This window comes from Tauraco erythrolophus, chromosome 6 (assembly GCF_009769465.1).
Source record: "Tauraco erythrolophus isolate bTauEry1 chromosome 6, bTauEry1.pri, whole genome shotgun sequence".
Taxonomy (NCBI): Eukaryota; Metazoa; Chordata; class Aves; order Musophagiformes; family Musophagidae; genus Tauraco; species Tauraco erythrolophus.
The window spans coordinates 12,892,247-12,919,410 of NC_141470.1; the positions used below are offsets into that span (position 1 = coordinate 12,892,247).

General features: G+C 37.7%; 1 protein-coding gene across 1 annotated transcript in view; it reads right to left on the reverse strand.

Moving 5' to 3' along the window:
• Positions 1-710: 710 nt before the first annotated feature.
• The window catches only part of NUCB2 (nucleobindin 2), a 28,746-nt gene continuing 2,292 nt past the window's right edge, over positions 711-27,164 (reverse strand). Inside the window, exons 2-13 of the mRNA XM_086613315.1 lie at positions 16,780-16,923; positions 16,024-16,131; positions 14,629-14,755; positions 11,171-11,274; positions 8,564-8,749; positions 7,838-7,928; positions 6,239-6,297; positions 4,625-4,717; positions 3,480-3,569; positions 2,737-2,907; positions 2,322-2,403; positions 711-856 (exon numbers count right to left, since the gene is read on the reverse strand). Coding sequence (XP_086469441.1) covers positions 744-856; positions 2,322-2,403; positions 2,737-2,907; positions 3,480-3,569; positions 4,625-4,717; positions 6,239-6,297; positions 7,838-7,928; positions 8,564-8,749; positions 11,171-11,274; positions 14,629-14,755; positions 16,024-16,131; positions 16,780-16,923 — 1,368 coding nt within the window. The 3' untranslated portion in view covers positions 711-743. The remainder of the gene's footprint in view (positions 857-2,321; positions 2,404-2,736; positions 2,908-3,479; positions 3,570-4,624; positions 4,718-6,238; positions 6,298-7,837; positions 7,929-8,563; positions 8,750-11,170; positions 11,275-14,628; positions 14,756-16,023; positions 16,132-16,779; positions 16,924-27,164) is intronic.

Sequence of the window (27,164 nt, forward strand, 5' to 3'; positions counted from 1 at the left end):
AGTATTCAACTGCTACACAGAATTAATCTCAACAAAGAGGACGGTTCAGATCAATAATACACCAGAAGTACAGTATTCCTTTTGAAGGCTTACAGTGAAATTCTTAGGCTTCTGTAAACACGAAAAATATTCACTGTTCCACATAATTCGTTGTTTAGATTTTAGAAAGTGCAAATTTTCTGTGATTAAGGATTAGAAGTCTGATTTTTATTTGGTCTCAAAGAAAAAAGGGTTTGGTAGTGCTGGAAATAGCAGGCCTCTATCTATGGTCTTTGTTTCCCCATATTTTGCTTTCAGCATTTCTGGAAAGAATTTCTACATAAAACTAGACCTAAGTTGACATTCAGACCAGCTCCCTGCTTCCTCTCTGAGAAGATTCTGACTCGTGCCTAAACACAGAATGGCAGACATCTCCTCCCTTTTTTTGTAAGAGAAGAGTTCAGCAGCTCAGTCTCCCGGCCATGAAAACCTTTAGTATTAAATTGTTTCCTTAAGTCCCTCCTCCATTATAGCCTCTAAATGATTCCCCTTGTTACGTTTCTCACTGATGCACTGGAGAGAAAATTAGTTTAATTTATTATTCAACTCTGATTGATACTTCATCTCTAACATTCTCAGTGATTTTACAACCTCGTGAAGAATGCGGAGAGTTCACGTTTCACTTTTATTTCCTGCCCCGTGCCCCAACCCCCACCCTCCCTCCCCCAAATAATAAAGATGCTATAAAGTTGAGGCACAAGTGGTTAAGGATGAACTTGATCAGTTCTAGCAGCTGGTTCTTGGACATGTCCTGGTGGTAAAGGCTGATCACCTCCTGCAGGATGTTTTGGTGCATCTCCAACTTTGTGCTCCCCAGCTGTAAAACAAGAATAAAGCCATTTGTAACTTCTCAATTAAATTGGCCTCAAATGTGAAAAGTCTCTAGAGGAAAGTTTCTAGTGTAGGGTCAATCAAACAAAACCTTCTATTTGTTGGTTTGTAAGTGGAATCAAGAATTTTGTATGTGACTAACAATGAAATCAGATTGAGATTATGCAATAGACTGCATTATTATAATATTCAGAGTTTCCCCTTAGATCACTAGTTGTTTCTGTTTTCTGTGAAATTTTTTTACTTATATAACACATTGGTTCTTTGGAGATTGTTCTTTCTGAAATATATTATGTGTTTGTAAAACCTTTAATCCCAATATGGGGAGCTTGGAGAAAAAAAAAAAAGGAACAACTTGCTCCTGTATTTTACTCCTCACTGCATCGACAATACTTACAAAGTTCTCCCTTTGCCTACCTTTGAATAATACTAATTTTCATAGTTTGCTGAAGATTTCAGAACTTGCAGCTGCATTTTTGTGATTTCCTGCCCTCCCCCCCTTAAATTACCCTTAGTAGTTCCAGCAGTCTACGGATTAGAAATGCTGTCTACTTGGATCTTGCCTTAGTGAATGGTAGTGACTAGTTCTGGCTAATGTAATGAATTCTTATGACAGTTGATTAAATGACCTTGCAGAAAGTTTTCACATAAAGTAATATATGTGTTAAGAACAGTATCTGCTACAATATTGCCAGCATCAAAAGATGTTTCATTAGTCCAACTCCCAGGGCATCTGCTATTACATGTAATGTTTTTACTGAAGGTTAGGGGAAGTGAGGCTCTCAGAACTAAGGATGATAAAATGAAATTACCCACAGGCAGTTTTGAAGCAAATGAAAGACAAAATTAAATTGGTACTGAAATTTCATTATTTTTCTTCACAAAACCGAGTGGCTTAGGGATAGAATTTCAGGGTACTCATCAAAGAGTGCTGTAATCACTGAATATACTGTTTAAGGTTTGAAATCCCACTGTTGGCCCTGCAGGAGCAGTTAAGAGCTTCCAGTATTCAAAAGGCTCCCTGGATATAATCTGAAGCCTTATGTTTAAAATGAATGTCAAAAAGTTCTTGAGCTCTATTGATAATGTTAGCACATGAACATGGAAGGCAATAAAGCTGTATTAGTTTCAACCTTTCTAAAAGGGGGAGGAAATCTAAGTTAGAATGTATGGAAGAGCAGAGCCCCTTTAAAGCACAAAAGAAACACGGACAATGTGTTATGGATAAGAAGTGCTATGTACCTGACCATTTTGTTGCCACCAGTGAGCAAATGCAATGATTTAGTATGACACTATTTTCTCCTGAGGGTGTTGAAGCAACTGGTTGTTCATACTGCCTAAACCTAACTTGTCATGTCACTTGTGCCCAACTGCTGGTAAGCCACACACGATGACCTTTACATTGGAGATCTTATTTTCAAGTTTCTATATCTAGACAGAGAGATACATACGGGGTTGGAATTTCAGTTCTCCAGTTGGTCCTGCAGGTGGATTTCCTTGCTGTAGTTTCTTTTGTTCCATCTGTTTTACAACCTGGTGAAAAATAAAATACCACAGTTGAAAAACTTAAATCTGTCAACTTTCTCTGATGTGACATAAATGAATATACTTAAAAGAAATTTTGTAGTCATTATGTAAAGTCTTTGTTCATGAGTGTACTACTGAGTTGAGATGCTTGCACTGTTTGCTATAATACTGAATACTAGATTATGTTATGCTGTGGTACCATTAGCTTAGAACTCGGCTGGGGCTTACATGAGAAAACACGGTAAAGAATGCTCCAGAGTTTGGGATTGTCATGAGCCGTTACATATATAAGGATACAGAAAAGGGGAAAAATAAATAAATCTGTTCTCATAAGTGTACCTGCTGAAACTCTTGTTTCTGAGCCTGAAGCTGGTCATGTTGCCTCTGTAGCTCTTCCTTCTGTTTCTGAAGATCTTCTGCCTTCTTTCTAAGTTCATCTTCCTGCTGAGAAATATGACTTTCAAATTCCTTCAGCTCGTCCTCGGTGAAGAGCTGCTGTTGATCTAGTGTCTGCAAGAAAACGCATACAAATGTGAATACTTAGGCAGGAATGCATCTATATTTATATTATCTTCCCACTGAAATTAGTATTAGCTGAATTGTACAGTTCACCAAACAATCCTCAGAATTTCCATCAAAACAGTCAGACATGACACTGTAAAGAGTTAGTACACTCACTGTAAGAATCAGTAAACTAGCCGTTTCTCAGAAAAATTCTACAGATTTAGAGATAGGAGAAAAAAAAAAAAATCCCTCTTGCTTCCAGCTGAGCTCTTATCTTCCCTTTAAAGTGATTCATGAGCAAAATGTCCATTTTCTGTTTAAAAAGCATGTGGGAAAAGCACTTCTAGAATCCACAGGGTGGCGCAAGACCTTTTCTGTTTGTACATGGACCATAAAGATTACATCTGCACTACATTAGTCTGCTACATTTTCTGCATTACGTTTAGCTAAGGCGCTTAACCACACACATACCAAAACAGGACGGAAAAAAAGCAAAGGTCGGAGACACGCCACTTGGTTTCCTGGTTAGAGTGATGGTAACAGTACAGTATGTTGCACTTGGAACACATTCTCATTACCTCCCAACTATCTGGCTCCAAAAATTCTTTTTTCTCTGTAGCTCTCAGGAACTCTTCCAAAGTCACTAGTCGATCCTTGTTGATGTCCACCTATTTGAAGCAAAAGATTAAACTCAACCTAAAGGACGGGTTTTGGTACAGTTAATGTTTAATTTTATTATGCAAATATCTTCAAATATAACCATTTTATTTTTACACTGTCCCATTTTCAAGGGAGTGCCTGGTGCCTGCAACGTCTTCTGAAAACTTCTCTCACAAGCTCATTATAGCTTAACAAAAATGGAAAAAAAAAAAAAGTAAATCCTCACATTTTACTTCAAAATCCACTGGCTTTACTGGAAACATTATTTGTGGTGACAGCCCCAATGCTAATGGTGGCATGTGTGTTTTTTTTAAGAGAAATGTTTTGTAGCTTTATGGTAATAATTTGTAACTGTGAGTCAGAGTAATCTCCACTGTTGGATAGGCAGGTTTTAAAACCTAAAAAAAAAAAAACAAACCTGAATTGTGTTAGAATCTTTAAGGGGAAGGGAGGAAATGCTTCCCTTATGACTACTAGAAGACCAGACTTGCTCAATTCCTCAAGCTTAAGGAATGTAGTTGAATACAGAAAAGATACAAGTGAAAAACACGGTAGTTCAAAGCATCCTGATCCCTTTCTTCCATCTCCTGAGATGAAAACCTATCAGAACTAGTAAAGGAATTCACTGTCATAGGTGACACCTTGAGCTCTGAGCTCTATTCTGAAGGGACAAAGGTGAGCTACATGAAAGAAGACATTGCTCTGCTCCTCTTTCTCACACCTAAATCTCACCCATTTGCCAAGTGCAAAAGCACGTTTTGAGTCTTCCCTGTTCGACACAAAATTCACAGGGAAATTCTGTTGAATCTCAGTTATCTGCAAAAGATGGAGGCTTCAGCACAATTCCTTCTCTGGAACTTCTTATATAAAAAATAGCAGGCATTTACATCAGAATATGGGGACAGGGCTTGAAAATTGTAACTTTATGTGAATCGTAGGACAAACAGCATTCAATGTGACAGGTTGCTCCTTTCTGCTGTACTTCGACAACCTTCATGTTAGGAGGACTGTATTTCTTGAACGTAAAAGGAAATCAGCAGCTCTACTGAACATTAGTCCCCACCTCATTCATTACATGTTCTCTCATTCTCAGCCTTTCTTCTTCCATTTCAACCATGTCATCCTCTTCATTTTTGGGATCGTAAACTTTTTCTAGCTGAAATTCAAAATTAGCAAATGTTAATTTGGAGAAAGGGCTGCTTGTTCAAATGACAGAGCATACGTGGAACAGTAGCATGAGATGTTGCTAAAAACCTAAGTTCACCATTTTTCCAATAGTGTGTGTGCATGTGTGTAATTCTCCTCTCTAGCATAGTATTCAAGCAACAGGTCAGCCTTTCACTGCCAAGAATGAAGTTTTCAGTTAATTCATGTGGCCTGCTGTAACTCAGTGCTGTGGACGTTACAGCAAAACTGACCTCGGCATGCACAGTCTGATCCTACATTTGATTCAAAACAGGCAGAATTTCCATGTGGTTTCTGGAACAGGAGAGTAGCTATTTTACCAGAGCATGCAGCTGACCCAGTAAGCATTCAGGATATCACAAGACAAATTGAGTGCTTAATTCAATGGTCCACTTCTCTTCTTGCACAATGTCTTTCTGGTGAGTTTATGCTTATTTGTTTCTACTTAGCCTCCTTAGTCATTAAGCTTTGCTTGCTTAGCGTAAGTAATTTTAAGACTATTTGTTTTTAAACTACAAAACTGCAAAACAGTGGGACATACCAGTCAAAAAAGACTGCCATATATCTTCATTGTATTAGAGGGAATTATGGCAAAGTATTGTTAGAAATCTATAGTTTCAAATTTAATTTCTTCAAAAACTTACAGTAGTTTGAATTTATAAGCTTCTAGATACACTGTATAGCACACTTTCCTTCCTTACTCATGAAATCTAGAAAAAAATTGTAAGACTAGATATTGACAGACATAGTATTGGATCTTTGAATGGGAAGTTTAGGGTTTTGTTTTTTTTCTGCTACACCAAAACAGGACCTACTGGAAGAATGAAGACCAAGGGCCTTCGTTTACTCATTGACTCTGCAATTCCCATCACTCTAGAATTTCAGTACATTGCTATCTTTACCCCTCTGAGAGGCAAAGTACTACTAATATTTGTGTTTTCACAGACAACGAACAAAGGTTTAAAGCAACTAAGAGCATGTCTGCTTTATCAGATATACATGTGCTCCAATCTAGCTAGATACAAAATATGTGAAATTTCTGTAGCTGCTTCCACAATGTGCTGTCTTTCAGCCAATTTGCACGAGCATGACCCTTTCTCTCTCAACAAGGCTTATGACTTTAGTTTAGCACTGAATAAGCACAGATACCCAGCTTCAGAACCTTTACCAGGCTGCATCTAGCCAGAGAAGTGCAGCTCTCTGCACTGCAATTTATACAAGTGTAGCTATCCTGCAGATTAATTACAAAATCTCAGACAAGCCTGTGGCAGAGAAATAAATGAGCACTAGATCTCTGCTGTCTGAGTCCTATGCTTTAACTACTTTATTTTCCCTGTTGAGATCTTTTTACACTTTTGTAGAAACATTAAGGATACACAAAACTTGGCACAAATACGCTAACTTGTAGCCCAAAGCCCTCAAATATACTTGGAAAAAATACAGACATCCCTGTAACCATTTACTGAAAAAAGTTAATTTTGAACTTTTTTACCTCTTTAGTAAACAGGGCTTCTAATTCTTGCTCATCCAGGAAACCATCATTATTGACATCTACAAAAAGAAGCGTTGAAGATAAAAGTTGAGTGTGTACAGAAAGTAACACGTCACAGTTCTCCGCGAGTTAAGTATCAGCATACACATTTCACATGGCTTAAAAACCACATTTAACAAGATGCTGGTTTCGTGGGTCGTTTTTTTCTGTTTAGGTTTTTATCAGGCATTGGCTGAACCGCGTATTGCCATTTTTGGGTGGTTGGGCAAGTCTGAAGCAATCTCCCTACTTTGTAGATTAGCAAACTGAAATAGGTCACAACAGGATTGCACAGACTGCAATTGCTGAAAACCGTTGTTGAGAACAAGTTGCCCCAATTTAACAGCTAAATTTGTAAATAGATTCAGGAGCAAGAAAAATCTATAGAAAAATTTGTTAACCAACAGTATGACTCTCCCAAAAAACGACAGAATTATGTGAAAATCTGTATAAATATGCAGCACTTGAGTAAAGATCACTGTCAAATGACTTTTCATGACAAATGCAAAGAGCAGAATACTTGATAACTAACAATCCATTTTTTATCCTACACTGTACTCTGAATATTGTTATCCTACCTCTGAAATTGAAAGAGAATGTCTACTTCAAATGAGTGTTATTATGCAATATTTTTGTTAAATTGCTTCAAAGTTTTTTTAATATACTAAGCTCTAAGGCAAAAAGGTTGTTTCAGCTATTTCTGTTTTGGCAAGACTTGCACAAAAAAACTACCCAAAATTTTCAGAAAATTGTCTTTCAAGACCTCTTTCTCGAAAGAAGCAATAAGGATATTTATATATTTTTATAAACCAAGATAAAAGTTCAGACTCAAGCTGGAACACTTTTCTTCAGTTAAAATATCATCTTTGGGATTAGCTGAATTCTGTGTACTGTTCAACTCTTCACAGCCCAGTGCTAGGCAGGATCTGCTGAAGGGTGCTTTATTATGACGCACTGAATATCAGGATATAAAGTTACAAGTTTATATAATCACATTCGAAGCAAAATGCCCATTGAGATACATCCTCATCTCTGCTACTATTTTTTGTTTCTCGCTGCACCCTGCTCAGAAATATAGAGGCAGGACTGGGGTAACTTTGGTTTTTGTTTTATTAAGGGAATCTTGCAACCTCTGAAGAGGCTTGGCACTTCTATGAGCACTCCAAAGATAAGGGGAGTCTGGCACTTATCTGGAGAGATGATGAGAAAGCAGGTTTTCCCACACACACCTCTGAGGATTTATTCCTAGTATGTAGCGTGTAAGGAAAGTTATAGCTATGGACAGCCTTCTAAGTACCCATACTTCCCTGAGCAATCGCTACTGGTTAGTGGCTGTATGATTTTATGAGTAGTTAAACAAAGCTCTGTTTCCAACTTTCAAACCCCACTTCAAACTTTGCAGTACACTTATGAACAATGACATAAATACTTTCTTCTCTATACTCTTCAGATCCATCCAAATTGCTTGAGGTATGACTTCACTGTAGCAAAAGACAAACTTGCCCTCAGCAGAAGGTAAAAGAAAGTCACTTCACATGTTCATTAAACTAAACCTCTTACCGTGTAATTTGAAAAATGTTTTGGGGTCAAATTCATTCGGATCTAGTCCATCTGCTTCTTCCCACACCTCTTTCAGTTGATCTTTGCTTCCCTATAGATTGGTTACAAAGAAAAACTATTCAGAAAATGATTGTAGTTTTTCTGCATTACAGTTTCTCTGAAAGGCTTTGTTTTCTGATTAGTCATGTTGCAAATGGAATCAATGGAATTTTCTTTAATTCCCTTTTGGTCAGGTCTACTACTTTCATTAGACAGAAAGGCCCAAGGAAACAGGGAGTGTCAAGGAAATGCATATTGTGTGGAAAGGAACACCTGTAATAATCCATCAGTCATGGCCACACAGACTCATCTGGAAACAATAGCTGAAGGGAGTTAAATTAGTTTGCCTTTTCTAGAAAGAGAGGTGCTGTGATGCAGTTCCATGCAGGCCAGGCATACCACGAAAGCATCGCTACAGTTTTGAATACCATTCTCACTTCTTCCTCATGAGTTTTAGCTTCTTTGTCAATAATAACTCTGTCAGCAAATAGCATACTTGTACAGAAAAAATGGGAGTACACATAATAGGTTTTGTGATGCTCCCAACACTGTTCCCACACTCTGCTCCCACATCAATGAGAAGAGACAAATGCTGAGAACAAATGAGATAACCTTCTCTTCATTAGCTTTTTCTCTCTGGAAAGGAAAGTTTCCACTGAATCATGTAAGAACAGACTGTGGCCTTACAGGATGGTGAACTTTAGGGTGATCTCCATGTTTTTTCTTCATCTCCTCAAATTTGGATTCTTCTCGTTGCCTCTTTTCTTCATCCAGTGTTTTTAAATACTCTCTCCTCTCATGTTCTTTCATCATCTCATATTTCTTAAACTCCTCATGGCGGGTCTTATCATAGTTTTCCAGGTCACTTGTAGCCTAAAAATATAGAGATATATATACATATGATTATGCCAAACAATTATGTTAACACATATGACATTAAAAACTGCAAAATGCAAGGTCCTTCACCTGGGTCGGGCCAATCCTAGGCACAAATACAAACTGGGCACAGAGTGGGTTGAGAGTAGCCCTGAAGAGAAGGATTTGGGGGTGTTTATAGATGAGAAGCTCAACATGAGCCGGCAGTTGAGCTCATGCGGCTCAGAAGGCCAACTGCATCCTGGGATGTATCAAGAAAAGCGTGGTCAGTAGGTCAAAAGAGGTGATTCTCCTCCTTTACTCTGCTCTTGTGAGACCCCACCTCAAATACTGCGTCCAGTTCTGGTGTCCACACCATAAGACAGACATAGATCTGTTGGAGCGTGTTCAGAGGAGGGCCACAAAGATGATCCAGGGGCTGGAGCACCTCTGCTATGAGGACAGGTTGTGGGAGCTGGGATTGTTCAGCCTTGAAAAGAGAAGACTTCAGGGGGACCTAATAGCTGCCTTCCAATACCTGAAGGGAACCTACAGGAAGGCTGGGGAGGGACTTTTTACAAGAGTGTCCACTGATAGGACAAGGAGAAATGGGATTAAGTTGAAGGAGAACAGATTTAGATTAGATTTTAGGAAGAAATTCTTCAGTACGAGGGTGGTGAGACTTTGGAATAGATTGCCCAGAGAGGCTGTGGATGCCCCCTCCCTGGAGGTGTTCAAGGCCAGGTTGGACGGAGCCTTGAGTAGCCTGGTCTAGTTGAGAGGCGTCCCTGCCCATGACAGGGAGGTTGGATTAGATGATCTCTAAGGTCCCTTCCAGCCTATGCCATTCTATGAAAAAACACTGCATTGTTCAGATCTGTGGGCCATGTTGGCCGTATTGCCATTCTGCTTTTATACATGAGGTAGACTAGGTGAGAGTTTCTTTTCACGTGATAGTGATGCAAAAACATCCCTCCTCACTTCATTTTTTTCACAGAAATTAATTTGCAAGGGTTCAACTGCTGGACAATTTTTGCAACTACCCAGTGCTGTAAGAAGGCATCAAGGTATCCTTTCTCATCAATTAATAATAAATTAACTTAAGCATGTCTCATACTAATTAAGCATAGCTTTAAGTAGTGCCATGAACTCATTTATTTCAGAATAAGAGTATTTGTAGCTTATCCTACAGCTTAATGAAAGAAGTGCCCTCATCAATAATGGGAGTTAGTTTGCCGTACCTTAATAGAGATTAAATCAAAAAACCTAATTATATGGGCAGAAAGGGTGTGAGGGGAGAAATTTCTGACAAGTACTTGTATAGAGTTTAGAGACATACCATTTTCAGACAGCTCAAGGTTAAAGGTAGTGCTTTTCAAAGTAACATATTCAACCTGATGTAGTCTTTTCATCATTTACATTTTAGTTTTCAGATTCATTGTACCTTTTCGAAAACGATTACAAAGCATAGACCCCCTAAAATGCCAATTACACTCTGTCAATATCTCAGCTGAGAAATGAGAAGAAAAATAATATAGAAGAGAAAGAACTGCCACATTGAGTATATGCTTCTTCTAGCCAACCAGAACTTTCCCATCAGAAATGTCAAGAAACTTTATAACATCTATATAAAAAACAGTTTTACAGAAAACTGAGATAACATTTTCCAAGGCTAAAAAAAAATCCCCCAAAATTACAGGAAGCTTAAAATACACCTTATCTTTTCATTTATTTTGAAAATGTAAAAACTATCAAATTCTCATCTCAGACATGCAGTGCTCTCTAAATCATATCTGAGATTAAAGCCTTTTTCCCCCTTGGGAAGTGTATTTTTTCCAGTAGCTGAAAAAAGCCATGCTTAGCTTAGCTTAACTGCATCCCCTTAATAAACAAGCACTGAAAAAAACCTCCGCACCTGTGACTGAGACGGAATCTGCTAAACAGACATTGAAAGCCGTGCCCAGCATATGCAATTTCTAATACGGGTATCTTAATTCTACTCTGCTGTAGTTTTGCAGCTTGATGTGTGTGTGTGTATATATATATATATATATATATATATAAAAAATAGATCCCAAAATTCAAGTGGCTAGTTTAGAGATGATTTTTTTATGTCATTCTGTGAGACACTTAAATAATTTAGAATTAGAATCAGAAAATACACTTGAGGAAAGATGAACTCTATTATAACTGTTTGTACTGCCACATGAATGCAAGTCCTGTTAAGGTGCCACCCCAAAATTTATGGGATCTTCGGCACAGTGCACAATGACAACAGTTTTCAAGCGTGCAATGGAGATAACTGAGTTTTCTCTGAAAATGAAAGCTACATGTCATTTATTTTAAAAGTGGTACATAGAAAAGGATTTGCCTTTACCAGAAAAAAAGCATAATAATTAATACCAAAAAACCTCATAGTAGTTTATATCTAGCACTTACTGCTTTGATCAACATATCTAAGTCTTTAGGTTCAAACGTGTCAGGATTCTGATGGTTCAGGTGCTCAAACTGTTTAAGGAGAGCCTGATGGTCTATGCCAGTGTCTGAAAGAACAAGGTACACATGTAAAACATTACAGTAAGTTTGAAATCAAGCGAGATCAGAAGTTAAAACCTTTCATACAGGAGCTTGTGCCTTGTAAGCACCTGAGGCTCCCTGAGGACTGACTAATTTTTTCCCCTGCTGAAAAAACTATAGCAACAATTCTAAAGCTGCTTTTCCTGAAGGAGATTGGACAACTTGATAGCAATTTGCACTACGTTCCTTCTGATGTGTCAGTGTTGCATTGCACACAATAATTTAACACGCGCAAATTAAGCCTTGTGTTTCAGAAAGGAAACGTACAATCAATTTGAGCTTCTCAAACTAAGAAAAACATCTTATTCCCTTTTATATAAATGAGATAGTTGAAGTTATATGTAGTATCAGAGCTAACAACTTGCATCTTTTTCCTGAACTGGGAGAAGTCTGACTCTTCCATTGCCCTGTATGTTTTGCAAACTACTTATATCTGGTCAAAGATGTATGTACAATATGGCATAAAATTGTATCAAATCAGATAAGCAGACATTCAAATTTCTTTTGTGCAAAATCAGAAGTGCAAGGCAGTGGAGAGTCAAGTCCTGTGTCTAAAAGTTGCAAACATTTCTCTCTTCCTTATGACAGGAACTATACCTAACAATATCAATACACAATGCACTAACAACAAAACACATTTCTACAACAGGCTTTTCTCGCTGTTACCATGGATTCTGACTGCTCATGCTAGGTAATATGCTATCTTAAGCAGCATACACTTTGATACGTTATGTATAACAATTTTGACAAGATTCTACTAGATGGCTTAGCAAAGAATACTTTATTTGTTTAAAAAAAATGGAAAACACAATTTTGAACATATTATTCTTTGGTAAACTATCTGTCTTACACCAAGTGCTGCGAGACAAAACTGTGAGCGCTGGGGCAGATTTCAACCATCATTCCTCCCTGGTGAGACCATAATTTCTGTTGAAATATGTGCACCTTACCCTGGTTTTGAAGTGTAATAATAGGCTTTTTTTAAAAAAAAAAAAAAACCACAACAAAAAAAACACTCAAAAAAAGCCCTGCCTCCAAACCCATTTTCCTCCATTCCTTATATTTATGGGAAAAAAAACTCATTCAATTTGACAGTATTTACTTGCTACTTTACTGTATCATCTGAGACTCAAGCCCTAACATTCTTCTGTCCTGTACTGATGAGTCTAGTGGGATCTTGGTGCAACGTTTAAAACCACATCTGGATCAGGACTGAATATATGCAGAACATAATCTCAAGTCTGTTTGTTGTTTTGTTTTTTTGTGTTTTTTTTTTTTTTTTTTTTAAACCTGATCCATCTGAGAGGGAAGAAAATGGGGGTTTGTGTGTTTTGGTTTGTTTGGAGTTTTTTTGATAAGATAGAAAACCAAGATACTAAGTGGTATTACAGGGAAAAGATTAACAGAATAAATAAAAGGAAATCAAACAGCTCTGCCTGCTGTTACTATGGAATGCTCTTCTGTACATGTTCCAAGATGTTGCATAGGTCTACAGATGCAGCTGTATTTAATAGTTAATCTGGCCATACTTGTTGTGTGTAGTGACAAGTACTTGCTGGTAGGGCTGATTATGAACTTTACAAAATGTTTTCCCACTCCCAATGTTTTCACATCTTAGTAGTCATTTGAATATTTTGAACTGGAATAATCTGTTCTTGCTCTTTCCCAAATGTAAGATCTCACACTTACACTGTAACAGATCTGATCTGTTGGGGGGAATTATTTTTCTAAAGCATGTTCTGTTAGTTACTCCTGATTTATGGAAGTAGAGAGGGCTAGAAGCAATCAGTCCATTAAACCATTAAAAAATTTCAAAATACACAAAATTACTATGTAGACGATTAGGTATGATTAGCTGCTGTCAGCTAGCTCGCTATGACTGTTACTATGATGTCATTGGACCGTTTGCCTGCAATAAGAGTATGAGATGAGGTTCTTGACAGCTAAAGAGCCACCTGAGGAAGATGAACATGGGGTCTGGCAGGTATGTGATGCAATGCTCTGTCTCCTATGGACGGGCTACTGCTGGTTTGCACTGTCTAGCTACCAGTGGACTGCACTCTCTGGACTAGAACTTTCATTAAAAGAAACCAAAGGACAGAAAGGTGACCTGACACCTCAGCCAACTCTGTAATTATACTGTCGTAGCACCTAGAGACTTCATTGGAAAGGTACTACACTGTAAATATCTTTTTTCCCAAATTAATCTGATGCTTTCCTGACCCTAGTAACATGCACATGAACACATATTTGCATATGCATACTTCTTCAGTCTACTTGCCACCTCTAAATTCAGCTTAGTCCAGAAGACAGAGCCTTATTCTTGGAATATTTGAAATTGATACATTACTTATTCAATTCAATGTGATCCCTTCCTACAACTTGCAAATGTTTTTAGTAATAAAACGATCTGTATAGGCATATTAAGCCCTTTTTATTGGAGCTTCTTTGTGAAAAACAGCATTTCAGAAACAAAATCATACAGTCCATCATTAGGATCTCTGTTTATGAGCAATTAATTATCTTTGAAAAGAAACCATCAATAAGAAATTTACGGAATTAGTTCTAAATGTAAACTTTAAAAATTCTTTGGTAATAAGAAATAAAAAGGGATCGCACCATTTCCCACACCAACATACAGCAATCAGAATCATTACAAACCTGTATACTTTATTTGTTAAAAGGAATTGCCTGAGCTTGTACGACTTCATCAGTAATTAAGAAAATGCTATGGAGACTTTTTTTTACTCCAAATCTTTTTCTTTATTCAGAAGCTTAAAACTGCCCCCCAAATAAGGAAAATAATCTTATGAACTGAAATGTTTAATGTTTGTTATGAATCTGTACAATAACTTTAATTGGTGGAAAGGGGGCTTAAAAAGAGAAAAAAGAAAACTTTTGTGTTAACTGACTGTAAAAAAAAAAAAAAAATTTCTACCCTGTAAAGACATGAAATGCTACGTCATGTTGTATTCTTAAACATAGTCCTATACTACGTTACTAGTTCTCAGTAGGTAATCTATAAATTGATGCGCTACAAAAAAAAAAAAAAGTTGAAAAAGATTAGAAGTATCTGAAAATTCCACTGCCAGAATCAAGTTTAGTTATTTATAAAATACAGATGGCTTTTCTCTTCTCTCCAATTTCCTATAATGACAGGTCTTTACTGGTCCTAGGCCAGCTCGGAAATGACACTCACTTTCAGCTTATAGTTGTTACTGTTGACAACAAACAAAGCGTAACTGATGGATTTTGGACACCTCTCCAACACAATCCCATCTGTATCTGTTAACTCACCTAGTTAAATTTTGTATTCTTACCTTGGACAGAATCCATTTTAGCTTTAATTAACATTCTTAATCTTGCCACCTCTTGTCTTTTTAGTTCATCCAGCCGTGTTCTCACATGGTGGCTTACTAAATCAAGCTCTCTGCTTAGTTTTCCACTCTGTTAAAAACCAAAAGTTATGCGTTAAAACTAGAGGAAAGTAGCCTTTAGGATTCCCATTAGACATGGGTTGAAAGACAGGAGACTAGTTGCAGCCTTTTGCAATACTCTAGCCCACATTATAAGAATCTCAACATTTTTTCAAAGAGCAGATTCAAATTATTTTTAAGCTTAGGGTGATAGAAACAGGGAGGAATCCTAAAAGCTTTCTGAAAAGAGAATTTCTAAGTATCTTGCTCCTCCAAGAGCAAAAGCATGACCTTAAAGCAGCAATACCTTATAATGTTTAAGAAGCGACAAATTTCTTACTCAAACGTTCTCGAATTAGTTCAAAAGAACTGAGATGTACACAAAGTGCTGTGTTCTTCATCCACTTGATGACGGCGGCAAGACTTGAGAGAAGGTACAAGCACAGCAACTGCCACCAATTTGTACTGCAAGAATGTTTATCAGGATCTGGAAATGGATAGTAACCTTCAAGGGTTACACTAGATGTACCACAGAAGAAAAAGGAGACAAAAGCTGCCAATGGCAACATGAGGGATTAAAGCAAATGCAAAAGGCAGGATCTCCTCTTTATGTCTATCACTTTAGACTATTTCCTACCTGTCCCTTGCTGAATTTCTAGCTCATAAAAGGGAATAGAGAACAGCCACCACCTAGAGCCAGTAACTAAAGCAGAAAAGACAAGAATGTGGTTGAGGTTTTGGAGAGAGTTATATGTGGACTGGCACAAAGGAAAGGACAGCAGCAGAGAAAGCCAGAGGTCTATTTTATTCCTATATACACTGACTTTTCCTCCTCACATTTCCTCAGTCTTTAAAATCTGACTTTCTTGTAATTCTTTTCCATGTCATCATATTCATTTGTGACACTGCCTTAATCTCAGAAGGCAGATACACCTGTATGTCCAAAACAGTGTTCCCAGTAACTCGGCAGGCAACAGCAAGTGAGAGCTACGCTTGCAGCTGTCTTGATGTACATGAAGGTTTACCTACCTGTATGGAGTCTGAAACTGGCTTTTTAGGAGATAGACAGCAACTATGCATTCAAGCATAAGTTGTTGGGGATTTTTTTTATGCTATGGGATATTCTTTAATGAACAGAACTTCTCCTGTCCATTGACTAAACACAAAGATCTAATAAGAGTTAAATACTTAAGTAAATAAAGATGAGATTAAATTTAAGCTCACAAAATTGAGAGGAGTATGAAGAAAGAAAAGGAAGAAAGAATACGACATATGGCTCATGATGATGGATTTACTCACCTTTATTTCCTCTATGTCAGCTGTCTGGAGTTTCTCCCTGAAATGCTTATCTGTTTCCAAGACATCTATTACTTGCCTGAGATATTCATCATAATAAAGTCCTGTATCCTTCAAAAAAAGAATGTGAAATTGAGAAAAGAATATACTACCAAACGTTTTTTAAATACAATGATTAAACTGAAACTCAAATCTCAGCAACACAGGCATTATACTCTCTTACATATCTTGAGTTTTTCTGATTTGCATCATTGCCCCATAACGACTTACTCTTACGAATTCATTTGTTTTCAGTAACTGATAAGGAAGAGGATAAGTGTTTAGGAATCCACGTCATACACAAGCATCTGCCACAATATAGTTTCTAGGGTTTTTCCAAAACAGTGCAATTTATTCATTACTGTTCTATTTGAAACACTAAACTGGAATCACTGAGTGGAATTTCCTAAGCCATTGCTCAATCACTTGAAAGAAGCCTCTGTGGAACAGTAAGCATTTGTTCCTATTGTAAGCTAAAGAATTCCTTCCATGCACCACCTCACCTTTAGCAGCTTATGGGAAAAAAATAAAGAGAACAAATTTAAATGAACCTTATCATAGTAGATGGTAGACTGTACGACAATACTGGCTAATATTAGTTTCCTTCCTGCAAGTAACTCCAGTAAAGAACATCTAAATTTCAGGAAGGGAGTTTTCTATAACCAGATTACTAACAATTAGGAAAAAATACTTAAATTAGATAAATTTCATTACACTTACTGGATTTTCGACCTTCTCCCCTTCTACATGGCCTTCTCCTTTGACTTTTGTCTTATCTATGTCTATAGGTACAGCTTCCAAGGCCATTAGGAGACATGTCATCAGCAAAATACACTGTTGAGGCAGGACAGATAGCCACTTCATCTGAAATAAGACCAAGTCACAAAAATTAACATAAATGGTGTTATCATACTGTACTCATTAGAATTTATTGACATTCCTACGTAGATATCTGTAATAACCCACTTCCCACGGGTTCTACTGCTCTCAAGGAACACAGAAACTCAAAGAATTAAATACAGCTTTAACTTTTAAAAGCCATTATTACACAAGCAGATTTCGTCAGATTATTTCCAGCTGTGTGGCAAACCTAAATTGTACTATAAACAGTGAGAAGTTTTTAACATGTTGAGGTATTATCAATGGCTCTGCGGAACCGGTGGGAAGATCCAATGCTCATACGCTTGTTTAGGATGGCCAAGTCTTGCACAACAACTACTGACATTCCTACTCTGATCATGTCTTTGCTGAAGTTATTGGCAAACTCCTAAAGATAATCATGGACACTGAATCAGATCTTACTGTAGTAATGTAGTTCTTATGTTTCAGCAATGGAATAGTTTGCCTAATTTGGAGTCAAGATCCCCTCCAAAATTCATTTGCAGGAAAAATATTTTACAATCCATGTTATATCTGTATTTCACTTGGCGGAGATTGTTGAGAAAAGTGTTCACACCACCTGAAATTGTTGCTGAGGCTGGGGCTTTATTAAGCCAGTATGCCCTAGACTTTCTTTGGTGTCTTATATGGGGCTAACTCACACATAGTTTAATGAGCACCAAGCTCTGTCTTCTCCCCCTCTACCAAAATTTGGTTGAAAATAGCTCAATTCATTCAGAAACTGGTAAGATGGAATACTTAAACAATGTGAGTACATGAAATCCAGCTAAAAAAGTAATGATGGTAATCCAGCATCTGACAACAAAGACAAACTCAAGACAATTCAGCCAATTCAGCCTATGACAGTTCACAGTCTCTGGATATTCTGTAAAAAGCTTGAGCAAACTCCTATGTTATATTTGTAATATAAATCACCTCCTGGAAAGTGAAAGTTGCCAGTCAAATACTGTCTAAAATTAGCTTAGATATGTCAAAGAAAAAGATATAATATTCAAGAAATGTGCAGTCAAACCAATCAAAAGTATATCTGCTACAAGGACATTTTTTGTACAAGTGTTTTAACTAGTCATGCAAGTAATTCTATCAAAAGTACGTACACCCACCAGCAACAAATCTCTGGTTTTTTTGGGGGGGTGGGAGGGACAAACTGTAATTACAGTGTCAGTGCCAGTTTTCCTCACTCCATACTCTGGTACTTGACAGTGAAGGATTATTTTTTCTCGGATAAGCTGTCCCTTTACTAAGGCAATAAATGTAGATAATGGTACGTACTTAATATTAAGCATTGTTGACACCCTTTATTCAAATACATATTATGTAAAAGAAAACACTCTTATTAAGAAAAAAAATGGGAAATGCCTACAAGATATACAGGGGTATTCTTTCTTTTGTTGGGGATGAGGGAATAGCTGGAGGTAATATATCCACTTATCCACCTTTTGCTTTATACGTCAAAGGCTCAAGAATGACAAGAATTCTCTGGCTTTTCTTAATCACATCTTCAGCAAAAAGAGCCTAAACGGATTCTGCTCAGTTATGGCAAATACCTGTTCCTTTCATTTAAAAAATGACTAACATCTGATCATTGCTAGATGGGATAGCAGGAGCTATTGTTGCTGCCATATCAAGCACATTAAGATTCAATGTCAGCACTACCGTCAGATCCACAACAGCAAGTCTGATTAGGTCACTCCTTTAAAACAAGCAAGCAAACAAACAAACAAACCCAAACCCAGATTGATTTGTTGGAACTAGTAAATTAATTTCTACACAAGCTGTTGGCTTGCAGTGACTTTCTAGAGCTGATGAATGAAGGAGTTAGTTATTCACTATCACTTTTAAAAATGCTGAAGTTCCAGTACTTCACATGTTTTTAATTACAGAATATTGTTGTATAAATGCTGTGCCTAGGTTTGTAATTTCAACAGGATTTATGAAATAACTAACAAATACTAAGTTTCCAAGTCTCCTATCTTTAATGTAGATGCCAAAACTGAATATTTTTGAGTACTAACGGGATGACTTCTATAAACCAGAACACCAAGTTAATGGACTTGCCCAGACGTTTCCCTTCCTGTCTTCCTACTGGATCCTCAGGCCAGGCTAGGTTACCAGGGCAGATCAACACTGCAGCTGGGAAGTGCTGACCTAGAGCTATCAGTGGAGTCTGTATCTGTTAGTGGCACAGCTCATTTTATGTATCAGTGGCATGGATAACATCAATAAGTCTATATGTGATGCAGGCCACCAGTTCTTTTAGCTGGCAGACAACCATCACCCTACTATCGCTTAACTTTTTTCTGTCTTGCATGGACAAGATCACCTAATTTTGTCCTCTTTTTCCCAAACTAGATCACCATGTCTGCTGTTGAGTCATTCTCTGTTGCTTGTTATTTTATCCATACCAAGGCATTTTGATATACCTGTCAACACAGGAACACAGCTAGATCACCATGTAGGCTTGAATAGAACGAATGGAAAGTGGAAGTAGCTTAACCTATGCAGCAGGTTGGACAGAAATAGAAAATAATGTTTCTGTAACCGACTACCTACAACATGACGAGACCTCATCACATTTATAATTCAATATGCTTCCCCAGGAGCCTAACAACACCTCTGCTCCGTAAGAGCAAAGGGCCCTCTAGCCCTGGCTCCTGTCTGCAACAGCAAGTCCTTAGGGAAGGACATGAGAACAGTGATACTCACTGTCTCTCCTAGACTGCCTCAGCCAGAGGTTTTTTGCCTTTCTTACCTTCAGGTTGCACCTTTTCTTTACTTCAATGGGTTTTATTTCAGTACTTTATTCAATTGAGTTTTGAACCATAAAAAGTTTGTATCATCTATAACACCCTGTCCTAAGTAGTTCCACAGATAACACCTGTGTGAACCATCTCTGCTCTGAACCTGTCATTCACCTCATTCAATGACCCCCTGAGATCTTGCATTGAAGAGATGTAAACAATTTATTCCTAACTACCATTTCCATGTTATAGCTCTCCAACAGGGATAATACACCAGTCCTTGCTTCCCTAGCCTAAACAGTGCCAGCTTACCTTCGGATTCCTTTTACGGAAGCTTTTCCAGACCTTTGATCATGCTTGTTAGTCTTTCCTGAATCTTTTCCAGTCCTTTAATATCCCATTTGAAATAGAAGAGCCTTAGGAGGCCTAGGCTATGCTACGTATTTTATCAGAGCATTGTTTCTTAACAAGAAAGGCTTACAAATATTATAGGTAGGACTGACAGTATTTGCAAGGTGGTGGTTCACTTCCAAAGCAGATTGAGATACAGTTGTAAGGTAGCCATTGTACTTTTCTTTTCAGATGAAAGAAGCAGCAAAAAAAGTAAAAGTAAGGCAAACAATTCAGTATCTGTCTATTAAGTGTATTTAAAAAATGAATAGGAGAGAACTGAATCTCAAAATCTACTTTGAAAGATTCTGGCAAACAGCCAGGGCAATAAGTTCTCTAAACACTGAGCATCACAGTAAAAAAAATGTACAGGTATAACAAAAATCCACCTTGCTGAAATTCTAGCATAGCGTGAATGGGGCAGTCTAGTAAAGTGGTAAGTGAAAGACCACGAGTATGCAATGGATATGAAACAAAACTAATAAAACCCAAAAGACTTATAAAGTATACAAGTATAATAACTATAAGTATTTTTAGAAATGCTATTTTTTTAAAGGTTATGTATGTAACAAGTATTTGTTTAAAGAAAATGTAGCTTCTGATAATGCTAAATATTTAGACCCCTGATAGATGGACAAATGTTTTCCCAATCAAAATATTTTCATATATACAAAATTACAAAATAAAATTAATTTATCATAAGCCACTCTAGTTGTGTAAGGTGTGTAAACAAGTGGTTTTGAAAATCCTGTGTGGCTATTACTTGAGCATCTTCATTTCATGTAAGACCAACAGGTCAGGTAGTGAGCTGAACCATGGCAGAGAAGCCAGAAACCCAAGCTCTAGCCACAGTTATGGCATTGATTCATTCTTTGCCTACTTGGCAAGTACTGAAGCCAACACTTTCATTGAGGACACCTGGTCTTTGATCCATTTTAAAGACATAAATTATCTTTTTAAAGCTGTTGACCTACAACTTCTAGTAACATGAAAAATTGTGCAAATGGAGATTGTCAGTTTAGGCCGAAGTGGGGCACACTGTTAAATTTTCAGGACTTTTTCCCTTGCTACTCAGGAAAACTGATACATAAAATGTCCATGCTGAAATGAAACAACTGAGGTATAAGCTATCATGTTGGTCTACCAAAGCTCAGACAGGGGAGCAGTAATGTCCAGCGAATTTGGGATGGGTAACTGGAGCCACATAATCTTAACCTACCTCTGCAGAAGTGAGCAAAGCTTATCTTATCAAAAGCCCTAATCAAACCTAAGTGCCATTGTGTCTGCTGACTTTCTGTGGGATTTGTCCTCATGGGCAATTTGAGTTCCCTTGGAAATGCCAACCTTTGCAATTACACGCTGGCTGTCATACATAATGGGAAGGACTGGATGATATCACAATGTTCTTCACATCTATTTCATGTAATAAGCTGCTCCGAAAAGAAGGCTATCTACTGCCCATAAGGCAGTTTTGTTTCAGGTTGTGCATAGGGTAGTTTTATTGTAGCCCTTTTGAAAAAACACACTAAAAAATCCACAAGTACCAGGAAGAATTAAAAGCAGAGAAGACCAAAATGAATAAATAAAAAATATCTGTCACTGCAGCTGACTTTGTAGACTACTATGCTTAACACAGGACTTCCAGTAGTATTTTGAGGAACCCAACTGTTTACACAATCTGTGAGATGACAGGTAAATTGGAAATACTATATATTAGAATAAAAGATAATTACTTAGTGAAGACAGAGTTACTGTAGTTAGGTCTCTGTAAGTCCAAGACTATACTCACCAAAATTCCCTCAATAAAAGCAGGTGACTAAGACATGTGTCAACCTTTAGAGTGTGACAGTCACAACTGAGTCACTGAGCACATTCTACTCTGACATGTATTAGAAGACAGAAACCAGGCCCATTGCAAAATCTAAAATTAATCAGCTGCAAGAAAAAAACTCAGCATGATTCTCAAGATCAGCAACTAGAGGGAAGAGTGACAAGAGGCAGAATGACAGAAAAAACAGGGTTCCAGCTTTTGTTCCACTAAACACTTTATTATTAAGAGTTCATTCCACTCTCAGCCTCTTATCAGCTAGCTTCAACAGTTCCTGACTTTTGAGAAACCCACTCCTGGATGCACTTTAGGGTGAATCTATGTGTCTGACCCAGGGATGAGGTTTCATGGAATCACAGAATGGTTTGGGTTGGAAGGGACCTTAAAGATCATCTAGTTCCAAACCCCCTGTCACAGGCAAGGCCACCTTCCACTAGACCAAGTTGCTCAAAGCCTCATCCAACCTGACTTTGAACACCTCCAGGGATGGGGCAACCACGACTTCTCTGGGCAACCTGTTCCAGTGCTTCACCACCCTCAGAGTGAAGAATTTCTTCCTTGTATCTAATATTAATCTCCCCTCTTTCAGTTTAAAGCCATTGCCCCTTGTCCTATCACTACATGCCCTTGCAAAAAGTCCCTCTCCGCCTTTCTTGTAGGCCTCCTTTAGGTACTGGAGGTTGTTATTAAGGTCTCCCTGGAGCCTTCTTTTCTCCAGGCTGAACAACTCTCCAACTCTTTCAGCCTGTCTTCATAGCACAGTTGCTCCAGCCCTCTGATCTTTGTGGGCCTCCTCTGGACCCCCTCCAACTCTGTGTCCTTCTTATCTTGGAGGCCTCAGAGCTGAACACAGTACTCCAGGTGGAGTTTCATGAGAGCAGGATAGAGGGAGAGAATCACCTTCCTCAACCTGCTGGCCACGCTTCTTTTGATACAACCCAGGATACGGTTGACTTTCTGGGCTCCAAGTGCACATTGCTGGCTCAGATTGAGCTGCTCATCAACTAACACCCTCAGGTCCTTCTCCTCAAGGCTGCCCTCGATCCATTCTTCGCCCAGCCTGTATTTATGCATGGGATTGCCCCAACCCATGTGCAGGACCTTGCACTTGGCCTTGTTGAACTTCATGAGGTTCACACAGGCCCACCTCTCAAACCTGTGAAGGTCCCTCTGGATGGCATCCCTTCCCTCCAGCATTGTCGACCACACAGAGCTTGCTGTCATCAGCAAAGGTGCATCTTCTGTAAGGACTAGGAGCCACTAAGTCATCAGACAATCGCAGTGCTGCAGAAGAGGCGCAGTGTCAATTTGATCATTGTCATCAGTGCCACATAATGCACAGCATACATCCTCGTGTCCTGCCATGGGTGCATCACTTGAACCTATTAGTATTACTAATCTTCCTACTGCTATATAGTTTAATAGAAATATAAATTGTCCTGAATCTGCTCAGCTCACTGCTTACTTTCCTAAAAACAGATAGACAGAGCTAATGTTACAATTGTCATCTGGAAATGTATTGGTTTTAGTCAAAGGTATGTAGCCCACCTAAACGAAAAGGTAGCACAACTCTAATCTGCTTGCATCAGTAACCAATCTAATCTTTCCTAGAGGGATAAACAAACATTTCTACTTGTAATACATAGAGAGAACTAATCATAAAAGTAGTGCTCTAGAACCGAAAAACACTGTAGTTCATAAACAAAGCCAATATCCTGAGCTTTCAGGGAAAACAAAAAAATAAAAACAAAAAATAAAAAAGTATAAAGTATTTTTAAAAAAGAGAGGAAGAGCTAAAAGAATGAGATAGTCAGCAGAAAATGGAGCCACCAATGTACTTGCATGAACAGAAAAATACAATTGGAAGAGAAAAGAAGCAGGCTGTCTGCCAGCAACCTTGATCTTGATCCATTAATCACAAATTCCTATCAACTTCAGTGGAACAGGATTGGACATTTGAATTATAAAGAGCTATGGGCTTTGAAAGGTAAGTACAAAATGCAGCTTCTAAAGTTTGTTCTAGCAACATTAACACAAGCAGCTAAACATGGCATTAGCACACCTATTTTACACAACTGCCAGGTGTTTATAATATAAACGTGAAAATTTAGTTTTTGTTAAGTTAACGCCTATTGCCCAGAAAACAGCATAATGCTGGTACTGGTATCTCCATCACCCTCCTAGCAAAGCACAAATACTTTTAAAGAAATAACACCCAAGGTCAAATTTTCTAAAACTGAGATGGGCAAAAACATATCGTGATATCAGTGAATGGTGTGTAGTGTCTGCACATGTAGAAGATCAGCAGATGGTTATGAAGCACAACACTGGAAATGTCATACTGCACGTTTGCACTTACCAAACCCATGCGTACCAGGATGGGCAATGTAAACACAAATCCAGACTTACAGAATACACAACTAAGCCTGCCTATTCATAAAATTTCATATATGCCTGCCGTATCTGATATAGAAATAATTAAACTTGTGTGAGAGTCAGTGCAGACGTGCAGGATGATAGCAATATTCTCTATAGTGATGACTGCAGTGTGACTTCCTATTTCAATGCTGTACATTGCAGAAGTGAACAATCTTCACATGCAGTGCTGAATCAAAAAAAAAAGCACAGGAAAGAGATAAAATACATCTACTGATCTTCAAACTTCTAAGAATATTCTAACCTCAGAACTAGAATGAGAATATTACAAATATATCTGAACTATGTAAAGTACTCCTTCAGCAGTTTGAGCTAGCCATCTAGCATCTTGAATCTGTTTTCACCTCTCTAAAACAGTGATATACCCATCCATATATCACAGTTTAAATAGAGAATGTTTAATTCCATTGAGTTTTCCATTTCTTTTAAAATTATTTGCAAAGATACAAATTGATTAGCTCATAAAATCTTAAAAATATACATTAAATGCTTAAAATGAGGCAGAAATGGATTATTCTTCTGCCATATTTTCTGTTTGGAAACACCCGAAATATCAGTGTTAGTTCCTCCCTGTTCTTTCAGGAGGAGTTGCTGCACAGACTGTAAGCTATAATACCTTAGCCAACAATGAAAGTCGGTGAATCTACAGTTAATGCATCTAAACCTCTGGTTGTGGTGCAGATGTCTTTTCACTAGGTCAGTGGTCCTCTAGATATAGATGTCTTATTGAAGACATGAGCAGAAAACGACCTGAAAAGGGAAATGGCTACAACCTGCAAGTGTTCCCCCTACAAGTTATCTTTCAAAATACAGAAACACTTGCATGCTTTTCTTCCCAAATGAGAATTCATGCTTTTAAAAGTTAATATACAAGCATCATTTTTCCCTCTCCTCTCTTTCAGTAAATGCCCCACTCACACAAGCAGCAACAGTTTTCCTTTCACTATCCTTCAAGTATTTTTTCTCCTGTGTCAAAGTTGTCCACTGACACCATGATTCAGATATTGCTTCTTTTTTTTGTAGCCAATATCCAACAGGTTTCAGCCTGGACACGCTGTCCTAATCTTTTGTTAGAGTACATCCCACTCAGTTCTCTGCACCAGGAGACATTCTTTATTTTTTCAAATATAGTTTTATATAAACCAGTATTATTTAAGTACATAAAGGCAGCAGAATCCCTTCCTCTCATCCTGTTTACTTTGTTGAATTCTTTTCTTGTGACTTGTATTTGTTACATTTTTCTCACCGCACTGACCTGCTTCGTTCTCTTTACAGTTAAAAGTTGGCTGATAAAACAGCTTCTTTTTTCAGAATCTCAGAAAAGACAGCATGCCTCAACTGTGTGTAGTACAACATATGCTGACAGAACCTTTTTTTTTTTTTTTTTTTTTTCAAAAAATACACTTCAGCTGTTTTATTGAATGAGTCACCCAAATGCTGAGGCACACGATACGGTAACACAAACTATGAATGCTCAAGCGGGAAAGAAGGAAGTACTATTTACAACACAACCGTATGGCCAGAAATAAAGATGGCATTGAAGCACAACAGACGGCCTGCCGCTACGTGTCCTTAGCTCTGTCATAAGTAAAGTCTGAAAGACAACTATGTTTTCTTCTTCTTGCAATGTTAATGGTTCATTATTTAAAAACTGGTGTGCACACACACAACTACACATACATATTTATATACTACCTGCCTCCAGGGAACTTCCCTGTCATTGTTTAAGAAAAATAATATCAGTGTATACAAAGCTATCTTACTAACTGAAGAATGCTGAAATATCAGTCTTGTTTTTAAAAGGAACTTGCATGATTTTATCAATTCTTTTCAATAAAGTTGGCTCAAAAAGAAAAGATTTATGAAACCAATACTCAAGCAAGAACTTGTATTGAATTCAATGCATACTTGATAAAACTCTTAACAACGTCAAAAGAATTTTTTTTTTAAAAATTACCAGTACAAATATAGCTTCCTGTATTATAAGTTCAGTTTCCATACAGAACAAAATACAACGGCAAACCTGGAATCTCACAAATTCACAAGTATAAATCCAAACAGCAATTGTGAGAGTGCTGGCATAAAAACCAGCTTCATTTCTAATATGCCACCAGAGGCAACCGAAGTGTTTGCTCAAACCCTAATCTCAAATCAAAAAGTATTTCAATTATTCTACAAATACGCATTTTGCGCTTACTTAACAACAAACGATGAGGCAAAAATAAAGCTTCAATGCCCCAGGATTTCAAGGTACTTTTTTTCCCCTTTGGAAAGAAAACACAAAAGAGCTAACAAGAATAAATTTAGATCTAATGATATGGAGCCAGATAGAAAAATATTTAGGCACTTAGTTGTACCTGCCTAAGGAGATTTATTTCCATAATTTGTTAATTTCCATTGATTTCTACTTACTTAGTAATCCAAATAAACACAAATGTCCCACTCTTGCTTTATAAAGAATATAAAGCATGAGAAATGTAATCATGAAAAGGGCCTATGTATTTCCTGAATTACCTATGATGAAGAACAATATTTACAACTGAATATGATTAAAATGGTTCAAATAAAAGAGTGTCTTTCGTTTTTCCAACTGTCAAATCCTGCATAGTAAGAGTAAAAACTGTTGAAATTGACATTAATTTTGCCTGTGGTTTCGTTCCATTTGGCCTAAGTACCTGGCCATGTTTTTAGCTACGCACAAACACAGCCCTATCCAGAAGGTTGGTGTCTACTGCGTATCTAGCAGGAACTTCACGGAGATCTCTTCTGCTCACTGAGCAATCGAACAGAGCACAATACCTCACTAGATA